General features: G+C 36.4%; 1 protein-coding gene across 5 annotated transcripts in view; it reads left to right on the top strand.

Moving 5' to 3' along the window:
- The window catches only part of LOC111515710 (protein FAM13C), a 71,084-nt gene extending 55,270 nt beyond the window's left edge, over positions 1 to 15,814 (top strand). For all 5 annotated transcript variants that reach the window (XM_074171109.1, XM_074171110.1, XM_074171111.1 and 2 more), the window contains 4 exons: positions 3,216 to 3,600; positions 7,990 to 8,755; positions 11,055 to 11,261; positions 12,922 to 15,814. In XM_074171109.1, coding sequence (XP_074027210.1) covers positions 3,216 to 3,600; positions 7,990 to 8,755; positions 11,055 to 11,261; positions 12,922 to 13,323 — 1,760 coding nt within the window. In that variant the 3' untranslated portion in view covers positions 13,324 to 15,814. The remainder of the gene's footprint in view (positions 1 to 3,215; positions 3,601 to 7,989; positions 8,756 to 11,054; positions 11,262 to 12,921) is intronic.
- Positions 15,815 to 16,845: the final 1,031 nt, after the last annotated feature.

The following is a 16,845-nucleotide window of genomic DNA, read 5'->3' as shown; positions in this document are numbered from 1 at the left end:
ACCCTATTGTATTTGCTCTCTTGGATTTTTCTAAGATTACACAAAGGATTAAGTCTGGTTCTGTAATATTTCTTTCATGAATATTTCCATCTAGCTGTAGAAACTGAAAAGGTTGGTATTTGTGAATTTTCTCACCTGTGGGGTGGGCCTTTTCAAATGTCTACCCAATGAGGTGCCTCCACCCCCGAATTATTCTCCTACCATAGAAAGTTGCTCAAATCTCAGTTCGATATTAAAATTTTAAAATTAAGTTAGTATAAGTTGAACCTTTGTAGAGAACAGTTGAAATGAACACTTATCTGTGCTATCTTCGCATTCCTTTTATTTGACACAAGACTTAGTGCAAGCCTTGTGTGTAACTCAAATACGGACGATAAAACAATCGTACGTCAAAACACAGATAACGAATTTATATATCTGAAACAATTTTGACGAGGCGGAAATCGGAAATTAGTTGTTGATTCACAAATAACCTTAATTGAAAAACAGGCAAAAAAATATTGTGCCGGCTAAGAATTCGGAAAATATTTCAAAACTGACCGGCAGCTTCAAAACATTATCACCATGGCGTCAATTTATCATTGTTTTAATCTCATTAACCCACTGAATTAAATATCGGTACGGTTCACTGAACGAAATCGAGGCTCTCAGGCAGAGTTTCCATTCATCAAGTCCAAAGTCCATTTATAATACTTGGTGTTAGTTTTCATGCCGATTTGCTGATGATTCATGTAAATCTTTACAGTTCGCCTCGGATCAATGGATAATGCAAGGCTCTAACAAGGTTCACCATTATTAAATGCAAAATGAGCGAAGAATTTTTCGAATCGAAGATTTTACAACACACAAAAAATTCCAATTGTAACTAACAAATTGAGAACGAAAAAGAAGGCAATTAATGTTTCGTTAATAACTCAAAATCTGTCAGTACTCAACAGTTAAAAATAAAAGACATAACTCTAATTCAAATATTTTTATACAGGATCTTGCAAAAGGGATTTCTGAACTTTGACAATTGATAACGGTCATCTTGTTATAGCTAGCTACATCTGTCAAATTATTTGTCATTCATGGTGATTTTGCCAAATCACCATGGACTGATATAGCATTCAATGACACGTGCAAATAATGAAATTGTTTCATAAAAAAAGGGTGTTCTGTTCGAGCAACGTACCGCGCGCTTCGCCTATTTTTCGGTCGCCATAATTGTTCTACCGAGAGGACTATTCGCAATGTGGTAGATAAATTGGAGTCTTCTGGTTCAGTAAACGATCGACCAACACTCGTACGTCGACGAAACGCAAGATCTTCCGAAAACATCGCCGCTATCTGTGAGAGTGAGAGATGTTTCGGAATAAGACACTTGCCTCACTGCCTCTTCAGCACCAATTTGAATAATATTTCAAGATGAAGCATTCATTTCATTCATGAAATTACGAATTCATGTTACAAATGAGTTAAATCAACTCATGTTATTGATTACATGACGTTTATTCGCTTATTTGATTCAATCCGAGCCATAGAAATCTTGTTTAAATTGAAAGGAGTATATCTTTATGAAAGATTAATTTTTGGAAAAGAAAGGTTTTGGTTTTCTACTTTCATCGGAAGATTCCCACATTTTTTAGCCAGAACGCTTCTCTTCCACTATTTTTGTTCTATTATTGATATTTCAATATTATTATTATTATTTAGTAATATATTTTGCCAATCGATGGTTTACACTGTCGATTATGGCTAATAGACAGTTTGGATCGCCGATTATAGCTGTATCGACAGTTTCACCAGTCGATCGTGGCTAATAGACAGTTTGGATCGTCTATCATAGCTATATCGTCAGTTTGAACAATCGATTATGGCGAATCGATGTTTTGTACTGTCGTTTGTGGCTAATATATAGTTTGGATTGTCAATTATCAATAGTATCAACCATTGATTATGGCCAATCGATTGTTTGAACTGTCGATTATGGCTAGTTGACAATTTGTTTCGTCGATTATGGCTGATCGATAGTCTGAACTGTCGATTAAACCGTTTGAATCATTGATTATAGGTGTATCAACATTTTGAACAGTCGATTATGGCTATTAGACAGTTTGTATCGTCGATTATAGCTATATCCACAGGTTGAACAATCGAATACGGCTAATCGTTAGTCTGAACGGTCGATAATGGGTAATCGATAGTCTGAACTGTCGATTATGGCCAATCGATGGTTTGTACTGTTGATTGTGGCTGATTATTAGACAGTTTGGATTATCGAACTGTAGATTATGGCTAATCGATAGTCTAAATCGTTGATAATGGCCAATCGATTGTTTGAACTATCGACTATGGCTAGTTGAAAGTTTGGATTATCGATTATGGCTAATCGATAGTCTGAACTTTCGAGTATGTCTATAAGACCGTTTGGATCGTTGATTATAGCTGTATCGACAGTTTGAACAATCGATTATGGCTAATTGATATTCTGAATTGTCGATAATGGGTAATCGATAGTCTGAACTGTTAATTATGGCCAATCGATGGTTTGTACTGTCTATTGTGGCTATTGTAGATAGTTTGGATTGTCGATTATAGCTATATCGACAGTTTGAACTGTCGATTATGGCTAATCGATAGTCTGAACTGTTGATTATGGCTAATCGATTGTTTGAACTGTCGATTATGGCTAGTTGAAAGTTTGGATCGTTGATTATAGCTATATCGAGAGTTTAAAGTGTTGATTATAGCTAATCGATAGTCTGAACTGTCGATTATGGCTAGTTGACAGTTTGGATCGTCGAATATGGCTAATCGATAGTTTGAACCGTTGATAATGGCCAATCGATTGTTTGCACTGTCGATTATGGCTTGTTGAAAGTTTGTATCGTTGATTATAGCTATATCGAGAGTTTAAACTGTTGATTATAGCTGATCGATAGTCTGAACTGTCGAGTATGGCTAATCGATATTCTGAACTGTCAATTATGGCTAATCGATAGTCTGGACTATCGATGGTTTGAACTGTCGATTATGTCTAATAAACAGTTTGAATTGTTGATTATAGATAATCGACAGTTTGCACTGTTGATTATAGACAATTCTGTGAACTGTCGCTTATTGCTAATCGCCAGTTTGAACGTCGATTGAAAAATGAGAATGAAATGTGGTCCTTCAATGCCCCAATGATCAAATGAAATATTCTCAAATAAACATTGCCATCTCTTCCACAGCACGAAGAATGAAAGGACCTACAAGGAAAGATGATGCTTCGCCGAAAACGTGCAAGGCGAAGAGACTCGCCAACACCGTAAAAGCGCCGACAATCCCCACCACGTTCGACGAAGCGAAGGCGGCCATCAAAGCGAGAAAGCGAAAAGAAAGACAAGAGAGCATCAGCTCGCTGTACCAGGAGCGGAAAGTGATCAGGTCCAACTCGGAAGAGCGACCCACGCAGAAGAAACACGTCGAGATAGTGGACAGCATCAGGAGAGTGTCTAGCAGCGAGGACTTCCAGAGTCAGAGGTCGACGTCTTCGGAAAGGAATGCGTCGCCGTACAGGGGCGGAACCAGCGACAAGATTTTGTTGTACGAGGACTGCGAACATGAGAAAAGAAGGTAAGGCTAGTAATATAGAGAGAAACGTTTGAAAAAAGTTGCCAAGTACACACGACGATCCAGTTGAACTCACCTCAACTTATATACAGTGCGACCACTAAATTTATTAGAAACTAAATTAACAATATCAGGTAACAATCATTTCCGAAACAGGTTGATTATGATTTTGATTTTTTGTAAAAAAAACAATTCACCACTGATGAGACCTGTGACGGGTCGAAACAGCACTGTCTGGTGTTGGATCATGAATGCGTTGAGTTTGGACTCAAGGTTAATTTTGGTCAATAGAAACTCAGTATCTATAGATCGTCAACAATTCAACTTTCAAATTCAGTAAATATTAATTATGAATATATATTTTCACAAGTAAATCTAATATCAATATATAATATTTAGTTGGAATTGACGCCACAACTCTTATCTTTCCCAAAATCTTCAAAAAGAGGGTTGGGGAAAGTCGAAAAGGAATTTGAACTAAAGTTTGATAATTGACCCTTTCAGTCTCCTGTTTTCTTTCCCCCCCTCCAATCCTTTCTTTGCAAAGAGCTTCCTGAATCCCTTCGATTCTTGCTGAAGAATTTGAAACTACAATGTCACGAAAACGATTTTTTGCACAATATTCTTTTTCACGACGGTGAGGATCCTACCAACTGCGCCAATTATGTATTAGAAATCGAAAACTCAATTTTTTGAAACGAAAATCGATTCCACCTAAGACAAAAAAGCGTTCGCTCGTATTCTCTTCTAAAGCAGTACAAAGAATCAATTTTTATTGAGACAGTTATTAAGAGATTTGTAATGCAGGTAATGAGTTTGGATTTCCTGGAAAGTCTCGGGCTCCTGTAGATAAGGCATATTGATAGCCGGTACCGTGTAACTAGCTCTGAGCTTCTTCAGTAAGTTGACGAGGAGTCAAGATTAAAACATGCTTGAACTATTGAACTCAGCTACCCATTCAGGATAGCCTCATTGAGATTTTTCTTCAGAAAAGGTGCAGATAAATTAAAATACTCTGAGGGCATTTTATTTAGCTGATGAGGTACTAAGTAGGAAAAGGATGGCTAGAAAATTGAAGAACGATGGACAAAAATAGAAAATCTATCATTGATGTTCTTCATTGACCTGTTGTGAATGTCCTCCCTTCGAACTATTTTTGAGGCAAGGTACTTGGGTAGTCCAGTAGCCATAATATTATTGACAAGACAAGCATTGAGAACAAAACGTGTTTCAGCCAATTTCAAAAGTTGAATGTCCAAAATTGTGATTTTGATCTGCACAAAGCGACAGTGTCCTTTAGCTGCTTCATAGGATAACTGAAGTTGTTCCTGTACATGGTCTGTACAAGACCATGTACACGGGTTCCAAAAATGCAGTGTATTTATTTTATTGAGGCACTATTACAGTGCTAACATATTCGCGTACTGACAAAGGACTCTATAAGTATCATATTTATATCTAAGCTCTGAATGAGTAGAAAATATAACCAAGAAACATTACCGAAGACGTAGATTATTTTATTGTCGGTCAGATATATATTTCCTTATAAATATTACAGCTACCCCGGACTGAGTCATGACCTGTGGAAGAAATCGTATCTGCGTAAAGTTTGGGTCGTAAAATTGCGTATGTATATGCAATTCACTTTTAAACTCCATCACTAATTGAATACGACCCTGAATTTGGATGTTTACCGCTCGAGTAATCTGACAGACTGATAATAGATTTCTACACATCTACTGCACATCTTGAGGGCGGGGCTTCTCACCGGCCAGGACACAGTCCGGCAGCAGTATATGATGAATTAATTTGTCTCAGAATGGTTGAAAATCACAACACCATCACACCTCAATACAACAATTGAATTTATATGGTAGCCCAACTCAAAATATTTATTTCAGCCACTTTATAGATTACATTAAATATCGTTATTTTGTTTTCCGTACCGTAATGTTACCGACTCCTTTGGTGATAATTAGTATATGCAATGCAATGAATATTGATGTACCTACAAAGTTTTTATTATCACTCACAACGTGATATTGAAATGTGATTGCAACTTTCATTTTTATGAAAAAATTTTACCGTAAATTATACAGTCACGCACTATTCAGTAGGATTGAACATCTTTTCAGAGACAAAATGCCTACTGCTGGAATATAGGTAATGGGAGAATAAAGTTCATTAGCCGCAACCTCTCTTTAAATTTAAATCAAACAAATTGTATGTGAGATATCATCCAAATTTTTTATTCGTTGAAAGACCTATTAATGACATTATGTGTGGAATAAAACATCGTTCAAACACAGTAGAATAATACAACCAGTAGGCTCTCTTACACGTGATCCGTCCGAGTTGCCGGGGATCTTCAACCGCTCTTAGGATGAGTTCTCAACCAACGCGTTCAGTGCTGTAGTATCGAAGGATTCGACGGTACGACGAGCATCGGATTAGTTATAATAAACGGTCGGAAATTGATATTTTGTTTAGTTTATTCGCTATTGTTATTATTGTTTTTCGTTTTTGTAGTAGATTATAAGAAATTTACCACAAAATATTCTATAATAACCTTGAATTTCGTTTTCCATTTTGATAAAACAATTTCATGCTATATCCATCCATGGTTATTTGACAAAAAAGATTGAATAAATGATATTTGACAGAGTAACTTCAAGAAGCTGACTGTAATCAATTGTCAAAGTTCGGTAGTCCCTATCAAGAATATGATAGGTACTCTTTCAATAACCCTAATTATAGATATTTGAAATAAAATAAACTCACACATTCTAGTGAAACATCGATTCCAAACATAAGAAACTCCAAAATATAATTCCAAAATTTTGTGAAATTCGGGTTCAAAAACTCTAAATGTGGGGTTATAATAAAAAGTTGGCGAAACCCGTTGAGAAGTGATTAGGGGATCTATTAATTACGTGAGGCGTTTAGTGGGGGAGGCGGTCGAGTCGAATTGCACGAGGGGGAGAGGGATCTCGGCTAATATCACGCATTTTTTTCCTAAGAAACAACCCACCAACAATGTGTTAAGTTCTGACCCTCATTGTCTTGAAATAAGTTCTCACGCTGTTGAAAGTTCCTGCTCGATTAAAAGTTTCAACGAGTTGAGAATTGGCATGCTAACCTCACTGAATGCCTCGTTGTTTAAAATAAACGTGACTTCTTTGAACTTCCTTTCAAACCAGTGTTCCTTCTCATCTCTCACTTGGATGATCTTGATCCTAGTCTTGACTTTCTGGACCACTTGGTGGTTTTTCTTCTAGTTGGGTGTTCTTGTGCTCTTTACATCGTATCGTCGTCAAATGACTTCCTGTGAAAGTAGATCTTAGAGTTATTAGCATTAGGTGGTTTGGTATTTTTTATACTTTTACGTTCTCTGTCCTCTGATCTGAATCGTTCTAAGTTGTACTTAGCTCTAGTACGTTTCATCTTCTTCGACGTAATTTCTGATATCAGAGTATTGTCTGACGTTATTCCTCACGTCAGTGGAACAGAGAACACAGGTTGTAACGACTTCTTTTACTTGAGAAGTTCTTGTAATCTTCTGGCCAGTGTCTATTCCAAATTCTTGGACAATGTCTGGAAATGCATTAAATCACTTTATGATAGAGCCAAAGTGAATTCATCCCCAACACACAATTTTGACAACGAAATTGCCTTTATTAAAGATGATTTCATAGTTAGAAATAAATGTAATTATAATGTTGCTGAAATTGCAAATAATAAAATTTGTTTGTATAATTTTAACGCGCTCGACCCTGACTAGTAGATCGTGATGTTTTGTTATTATTGTAACCTCGGCCTCATAATGTAACTACAAGAATCAACAAAAACTATTGAAATTCTGTTAGTATTTTTTGACAATCAAGTGGAATAGGAGCTCATTCAATATTTTATACAAAAGCTTAAACAGTGGAGTTGATTTCTGAACTACTATCCAACACCGATATACAGGGTGGACTAGCGACCATGTACCGCAAGGCGTAGCTGTCAAGAATTTTTTTTCATAAAAACAAAAACCTGTGCAAAAGCTTTAACCTTTGATCGAAGAGTTGCCCCTAAAATATTAAAATTCCTCAGTGAAAAGGGTTTTCGATTTCTTACAATTATTTTTAGATCAAAACTTACTCACTTTATAAAGAAACCTGACAATTTTTTGGATTTTTGCATTGCAGTCCCTATTTGATGACCCATCTGTAGTTTTACCTAATCAAACATCTCGACAAAACTGTACCTATTCATAAACAGACGCAAAGTAACATCTATAAACTGTTATGGAATTTGTGATTATTGTTTTCTCACACTCTATGATCATACCTGCTTCTATTTTTTGTTCAAAACATTCCCAAATAAATAATCATTATAAATATTTTCTAGGTCCCACGAAAGATTCGCTAGACCCTTAACCCTCAAGAGCCGAAAGCACCCGAACAAACGCTTAAAGGTCAAATATTTCCCGAGGACGAAATACAAGCCCGAACCACCAATCGAAAACAGAGAGCCTAAGAAAGCGACGCCGCCTGTGATCTCCAAAACCACCGATTACGAACCACCTTCGGATTTCCTCCAGATCCACGGCCACGACAGAGGCCGATCGCCCAGCCCTACTGAAGAACTCGTATCTCCGGTGGTCGATTGGTCCACCATCCACGAACTGGTTGATGGTTCGGAGCCTGTTCTGGCGCAAACTTCCAGGCAGATCAGCGAAAATACGGAAACCATGCCCGGGCTATCGGTGGCCTTGAACCGCCTTCTATCATCTCCTAGGAACTCGATCATAGCGACCCACAAAATATACCTCGACCCGGACGTTCCCAAAACGACCTCCGATTTGGATAAGAAGCCGCAAAACCCCGTGGATGAAAGATTGCACAAAACCGCGAAGAAGATCAACAGCTTGAAGAAGAAGATAAAGAAATGTGAGGCGGACTTTGAAGTAAAGCACGGATACTTACCCTCGCACACAGATAAGATGAACGATAAGAATTTGAAGAAGCTCTATGCCGACATCAACAAACTCAAGAAGGAGCAGAAGCACTTGGCGGAAATTTCCTCCAGCTGTTCTTTGCTGATGAACGCGGGAGAGAAGTCGGAACAGCTGAGCCTGGTTAGTCTGCAGATCACCATAAGCGAGATAGAAAAGGTAAGTTGGAGAAAAAGCAAGCAGACTCTAGATCGCAAAACTAAAAATGGGATGAAATTTTTGAGACAAAGTAAGAAAATCATGTTTTCAAAAATCAGAGGATTCTCTGTTGGAGTAAGATAAAAAACCTCGATCAATGGGTAACATAGGCACTATAGATATTTTGAGCCTTATAATAAATTTTCTGATTGATTTGGCCGTTACTTAATGAAGATCTACAGTAATTTCATAAACTACCACACCCCACGATTTTATCTCCACAAACTTAATTTTTTTTTTAATATCGTAGTAACGTAATAGTAGTGAATAACGTACTTAGGTGGGTAGTTCTCTATGAAAAAGCTACTGTGTTAGCAAAACATTCCGTGAGGTATCATGAGGTATAATTTATGAAACTTTATAATAAAAATAAACAGTAATTAACATGTGATTGAACATTTATTAATTTGTTAAGTGTATTATACATCCAATTGAAGAGATCTGTTCACAAATGTATCTCTTCAACAGACAATCAAAGATGGATGTGACACTGTCAGTCCTTGACAGACATCCATCTGAGAATGGGGAATGTTCCTCAATTTGGGTTATTACAGCAAACGCAAGTTTGAACAAAATAAAGTTGAGTTTAATTCATGAGTTTTTCAAATTCACTCCGAAAAGTATTCAAATTGATGTTTCAAATGTTGGGTTTTAATTTTTAAAGGGATTTGTTTCTAATTAACATATTGGCAACAGCGCCTATATCAAGTTGAAATAATTCATACGTACCTAGATATTCTGCTTTAAAAAAGTAAAATTATCTTTATAAATCAACAATTAAGGCAAAATATTAATTATAGTTCAATACCACCTCCACAAGCCACATAAACAACAGTTGTTTTGTTATTTATTTATATAGAGGAAGATAGGTTAGATGCACAAAATGTCATATGTCACAGAATGTCTCGGAACTCGGAACATAAGTAAACAGAACAGCACGCCTCTGAAATATGTCATCTTTGTTTGTCTCATCCAGGTAACAGATTCATTGTCCTTTATTAGATATAACCGATGTTGCCAAATGGTGAAATAGAAACGAATCCCTTTAAATGTTGAATGCATTTTAAGTATTTAAATAATTTTTTGAAGAAAAAGGTTGAAATGATAAGTTTAAAATGCGTTGTTTTAGAGCTCTTTCATGAAAACTACTTGATTTTCGTCAGGAGGAACATTCCCCATTGTCAAAGTTCGAAGTCCATGTTGGATGACCCTATGCTTTGTTAAAAATATATTCTATTTGATGATAAATGGACTGTAAATTATGTTATTTTCTGAGAAAGGTATAACTTTGTACAAGATTTCAGGATAAATGACTTCAATAGACAAGACGGGTTTGTTATCACTGTCTTTCACATGAAACTAACGTCTCTGCCTTGTTTTCGCACTGGTATATATGACCCTTGGAGTACAGGAATGCATGTTTTCTATTAGCAGGTATAAATGCCATGGGCGTACGGCCACTTAGTTGCATATAGGTACGATTGATTAAATTCAGTTAATTGAAAATAATGACAAGAAATTAGATATGAATATATGCAAGGGAATCTTGAATAGTGAGAATTCTCATACAGATATAAAACTCTCCATTTTCTAAAAAAAATAGTACCCTAAAGACGAAGAGCTCTTGACTTTTTCATTAGAAAGTACTAAAAATTACATAAATTTTGTCCGACCTTGATATCTTATCACATTCATAAATTGAGAAGGAATGAGGACTTTTTACATCTGCACTATATGTGATAGAATAACTGTTTTGATGTATTTTTTTGAAAACTATCTCCTATGCACAACAGTCCAAAGGTGTAGAAATCACATGTTTTTCAATATCTTCCATAGACTTGTTGTACCAACTTCTGCAATTTTTATTCGTTTCTCTTCAAAAATGATATTCTCTGAAGTAGTGTAAGAATTTACTCAACAATTGTGGTTGCTTCCAGTGCTCTTTAGATGAAGTCTATTCTGGTTCTCTTCAAATACTGAATCACCCTGGTCGATGTTTATCACACCGTAGGTTCTGGTAAATGCCTGCTGGCAAACAACTACTTCCCCGGCTAATACCACGCTTGATATTGAATTATATCCAACAGACATTTATACAAGATACCTCACAGAGGTTAGTCAACACCTGATGACGCCAATTTTTTTAATGAAACGGGTTGAGGTGTGTGGGAGAAATGTTTATGTTAGTTCAAGTGATAAATTCCTAACTCACCCGTTTTCGTCAAAATAATGGCTTCATTGAATTTGTCTCGTTTTTCAGAAACTGACTGCAAAGAGGGAAGCAGCGAACAGGAGCTTCAACATAGAGGAAATGTCTGCAGAACAACTGATGGAGGAGAAGATAGCCGTACAGAAAGCATTACTTTTCTTAGAGTCTATCCACGGTAGACCAAACTCCAGGGAGGATCGCGACATTGTCAGACCTTTTTACGATAGGTACAGGACATTGAAACGAAAAATATCTGCGGTAAGTTTAGAATATGGACAAAATTTTTCAAGTACTCATTACTTTTCCAATATCGATATCCAATTGGATAGTGTTGATCACCATATGGTGAATTCCATTGTATGAGTACTGGTCAAAACGTTAAATATACAATGAATCAGAAAGGATGGTATTATTATCAATTGGCGAAAATTTGGTTGAGTCGTACGACGTCTTTCTGCAAAATCTTCCCTTCAAGCTCTTAGTACAACCCAAAATAAAACGAACCAGTTGTTCGTTCTTCTCTAGGGATCTGATAGGAAAATGGTTCACTAAATCTAGACAGCCTTGAGCTGAGCAAATAATAAATTAAATTTGAGAATAGGTTGCTCAGCCCGTTCTCAAAGAAAGTTCAAGAGACTCTGGCGTTGAATAAGATGGACCTAAGACTAGTAACAACATACCTCATAGGTCACATAGGACACTGAAGTATCATCTCAGTATATCACTGTATTCCGCAAAAGTTACAAATACCTTGAAATAATTCTTTCAATCTCTGCCATGAAAAGTCTAACCTGCAGGAAAATAACCCTCCACTGTAACCCGCAAAGGGTTATTCTCTACCGAATAAATCCAGTTTCGTGACGAAACCAATTACTTGATTTGCTGAGTGATCTTTCAGGTCAACTAGCGAGAGTTGGAATCTACCAAAGGCAGAAAACCTGAATCTACTCCAAAATTGACATAGCATGGTACATTTTCCTCAAATAGTGAGGATCTGATCTGGTCCATTAAGCTACTACCTTCGTCAGGTACGTAAGCAATACTAATGTGTGGCTTGGCTGTAATGCCCTTCAGAGGGACGCTCTCCCATGGCTGCAGGATCCTAAATGCACCCACCATACAGGAGGCACCCTATTTATCTTCCCAAGTCACCTCTAGTCATCCAGGTCGAAATGTGCAAATCTGGAATAGTACCTGTGAACCATCTTCTGAAACACCCTCTGCGACAGCCATGATGACATACTGGAGAGATTTCATTTGATAGGTCGATATTGTGGTTGTCAGATATTTAAGATGCAGATTTCCAGCTGACCACAGCAACCTTCCAATATGAAGGCATCTGTAACCTAATGATACAATTTTTACTCCATTGGTTTGTGTGAATCATCGTTTGAACGTAAGCTTTTGCTGACGTGCTCAAGGATAATTTGTTTTCTCTTCTGATGCAGATTTTGCTTCTGCTGCTCAGGAGTTTGCTACAAAGGAGATTCATAAGATATCTCGCTGTTGAAGAGGTAATAAGTCGCTTCCTAGCTGCATTACCTTACCTCCTAGGTTTGTAAGCAGGATTAAGAGTTGGCGGACTGAGATCTTGCTCTTTTCCGATGTTACGGGTAGTCGGGTTCAGTCCATATCATCTGTAGTCTTAAGGTCGGATTTTTTGGTTCTGCATAGTCCATGAAGGGTCCCACGAGTATATAGGGGAAGCACAGCAAAGCCCCCTATTATCGCGACAAAGCCGGGTTGCGATTTTGACACAAAGTGGGCCGAGAGACATACATCCCTCAGGGAAACTCTCACCATTTCTAGTGTCAACTCACCTAAAAGAGCTATTCTAGCTTGGGTAGGAGAAATATTTGTGAAACTGAAAAGTACCTTCACAATCTATAAACAAAATATAATTTAATTTTCTTTCCAGAACAACCCCTCCGGGGCCGAGTTGGCCACCATCCACGAGAACGAAACGATGAACTTTGTAACACCAACTTCTTCGTCCCAATCAAACGACACCGAATCTGAGAAAACGACGGTACCGCCATCTATGAGCACCGACAGCAGCGACTCGGACAGTTCTGTGGGCGAAAACCTCCACTCGCTCTCCAAATCCGAAATGATAGAACAGCTCAAACTAGCGATGGAAGAGAAAAAGCGGTTGAAGCGAAAAATAAAAGAATTTGAAATGAATATCCAGCTCAAAACGGGAAAGATGATTCAGAAGGAGGAAAGAGCTCCGATGGAGAGTATATACGCGGCTTATAAGAATGCGAAAGCGAAAGCGAGACTGCTTGAAGCTTTGGTTGGAAAACAGGGTAGCGTCTAAAGCTAACTATAAATACAGGTGGTTAAACATGAGATTGATTTTAGAATTATTTTTCAGACTGGGTATAGTGTCACAAACTCACAACAAACTTGTAACAAGCGAAAGTTTATTGATGAAATAATTTTCATGCCTCAGTTATTCACAGCAATCATAACTGCCAATAGACCTTTACAATTCCCTAGAAAAAATTCATGAAGTTAATGTTATTCTTCAGTTCTGAAAGAAAATTGTTCATTCTTCAGGAGGCAACTCCAAAATTTTCCATTTCGGAGGAAATTCGGAGTTTCAAGAATGAATGTGACGTCACTACTATTGAGACTTGCCCCCTCTTTAAAATCGCGTTCCAAAATGAATGATTTTCGTAAAGGAGAAAAAAGTACATGAATGTACTACTCAATCAAATATCTCTTGAACAAAATTTTAAATATAGACTCCGTTTTGTGATATAAAACGCTTGTTAATTTCGAAAATGACCATCAAATCGACCTTAATAACAAGTTGGCAACGTCGCACGCACAAGAATACAGGAAGAAGAAAATGTTAGTGACCTTCATTTTTACTCCCTATTGATAAAACTGGTGACAAAAAAGTGTAAACAGTATAAAACGAGGCACTATCATGCATATAGTTTTCACCTATGCAGTTATCCCGGTTAGTGAAAAAGTGCATTAGAATTTGAATAATTCAAATGAATTTCAACCTCTGACAGACTAGGAGGATATCTCAGTGTATGTGGTCACAAAAATTTTTCAAATAGAAACTAATAATCTTTTGGAATTGAATAACTAATTTCAGCGCCTTTATCGCACAACTACCGGACTATTGAAATAGCACGATTTTTGCAAAGGAATTCAATAAGCTTCGTCACGCTGGAACCCGCTTTGAAAAAATCTGCCTTTTTTTAGTCTACTTCACCTGCAAACGATAGGTACTGATGAATGTAATAATGTTCATTTTTTTGTAGTCTAATCGGTTACTGAGAAAGCACTATCGATATTATTCAAACTACGAAATACAAGTAATAATGCGATAAAAAGTTTTGAAATAGGTTCTGAATTGATTGTAGTTTATTGAAGTAACAACACAATATCAATTTATTTTATATACTTTCGAAGTATAGCAAAAAAAAACTACGATAACAAGACTTCAAATCATAAAATAACAATTGTCCCCAAACTACAAAATTTGGAGTTGACTGTACCTGAAATTAGATGTTTAGTTACCATTAAAATAAAGCTTTCTAAAATACGTTAGTTTTTACTTCAGATTTCAGGTTACTTATGTTGGTTAAGTTAGGTTAGGTTAGTTTAGTTGAAAAATTCTCGATTTTGTTTCATTCATTTGTGATGTGTTTAATGTCAACTACAAACATCTAATTTCAGCTACAATCAACCCCATCGTTTGTAGTTTGAGGACAATTGTTATTTTATGATTTGAAGTCTTGTTATCGTAGCTTTTGCTATACTTCAAAAGAATTTAAAATATAGTAAAATATATATATAATAATAGATAAACTACAATCAATTTAAAACCTATTTCAGAACTTTTTGGCACAATATTACTCGTCATTCGTAGTTAGAATAATATCAATAGTGCTTTCTCACCAACCGATGAGACTACAAAAAAATGAACATCACTACATTTATTAGTATCGTTTGTAGGTAAAGTAGGCTAAAAAAAAGATAGATTTTTTCAATGGAGACATTGTATTGACACATATGTCGTGGCCCCAGTCTCTGATATGATCAAGGCTCACTTTCGAATCAGATACCATTTTTGTTTTTGTAAATTGTTCACAGTTTTTGTTTGACCACCCTGTATATGTTTAGAATAGAAATTCGAATGTAATAAAACCACTAAACCGATATTAGCCTTGCAAAAATTCTGGATGCGATAAAACATCCAAGGGCGTTTTTGCACAGATTATTCTTCATTCCACAAGTTTCTCTGATAAACGTTAAGATTAGTTTGGCGTGTAAATATCTTACTATATCCAAGAACAAATATCTGAATAAGTCTGAACCTTCCAGATAATTTGGAAGTCTCTAATTGTTGTGAGATTGCTCGAATGATTATTGTCATTCGTGTTCATGATTCTTTAAATTTTTTTTATGTATTTCTCCCCTAGATGGACAAGATACGCAACAATCTGTTGTAACACTTCAAGCGTTAGAGGTAATCTCAAAAAAAAAGTTGTTAGCTGTAGTTGTAATAATGTAACACAAGGAATGTTTTATAATTGATTACGTTTTTGAAATATATTATTTATGTTGACGATTTTATATGTTATATTTTAATGTTCAATCAGTGATTAGTACTCATCAGTACTAAACATTGTAATATTTGTCGCTCACAAGTGAGTAATATTTCAGCTTATTGAAAATATTATGTTATAATAATATTGTGAAGGCCGAAAAATTTCGGATATATTTTGGGGACCCACCCATTGTTTGTATCTAATGCCTCTAAAAAATATATGGACTATATATAATTATTGGTTTTATTCTTCTTCTTTTTCTTATCTTTTTTATGGTCTTTGCTTCCTTTCGGCGCAGTAGACCAATTCGTTTTATTCTTGTGTTCGCTTATATTGCAACGGAAATCAACAATTGTAATGACCACAAAAAATACGGATTCAGAAGAATTTTTTCAGTAACTTTCTCAGTGACTGATTAACTTACGCGATTTTTGAATGCCCAACATACTATTAGGTTATTTCAAAGGTTTTCTCCGTTTTTATGAGTGCTTCAAGCTGAAATATATCAGTGAATACTTATAGAAATAAAAATAGATTGGAAATATATGTCCTAATATAAATAAAGATTATACGCATATATCAGTTATAAAACTAAATACAAAATATACAAAAACATATAAAACCTATATAGTAGAATATAGTGTGTAAAAACGTAGCAGTAGTAAATGATGACGAGATTAATAGATTCAATTCAATCGAGCTTTGCGCAATTTGAATCGATACACTTGTGCCAACACAAGTCGCATAATTTCGCTTTGAATTTGGATGCTCGGGATTCGATGACATCGACGAAGGCCGTTTTTTTCCTGGTCGTGATTGGCGAAAGTTATCGAAGTGCTTGAAAAGATGGTAGTCGGTTGGCGAGAGGTCTGGAAAGTATGGTGGGTGAGGCAAACTTTGACGCTCAATTCGTTCAATTTTCCGCTGGTGATTTGTGAAACGTCCAGACGGGCGTTGTCATGGAGCAGAATCGGACCTCTTTTGTTGACCAGTGCTGTCGATTTCTTCACAATAGGACTCTGCTGTGATGGTTTGGCCTGGTTGTAGAAAGTTTTAGTGAATTATATCAGTCGATGACCACCGTAAAGTAACCATGGTCTTTTTTGGTGAGTTTTCGCCTTTGGGAGGTGCCTGAATGGCTCATCTGTATCCAACCTGAACGTCTCCTGTTGTCGTAGAGGATCCACTTTTCATCACCCGTGATGATCCGATCCAAAAAAGGATCGTTTTGGTAGCGCATTCAAATCTTGGGGCACCCACTTTTC

This window comes from Leptinotarsa decemlineata, unplaced genomic scaffold, assembly GCF_025532065.1.
Source record: "Leptinotarsa decemlineata unplaced genomic scaffold, Ldec_3_MD MMD2_tig00000008_RagTag_RagTag, whole genome shotgun sequence".
Lineage (NCBI taxonomy): Eukaryota > Metazoa > Arthropoda > Insecta > Coleoptera > Chrysomelidae > Leptinotarsa > Leptinotarsa decemlineata.
This window is presented reverse-complemented; position numbering and strand designations above follow the sequence as displayed.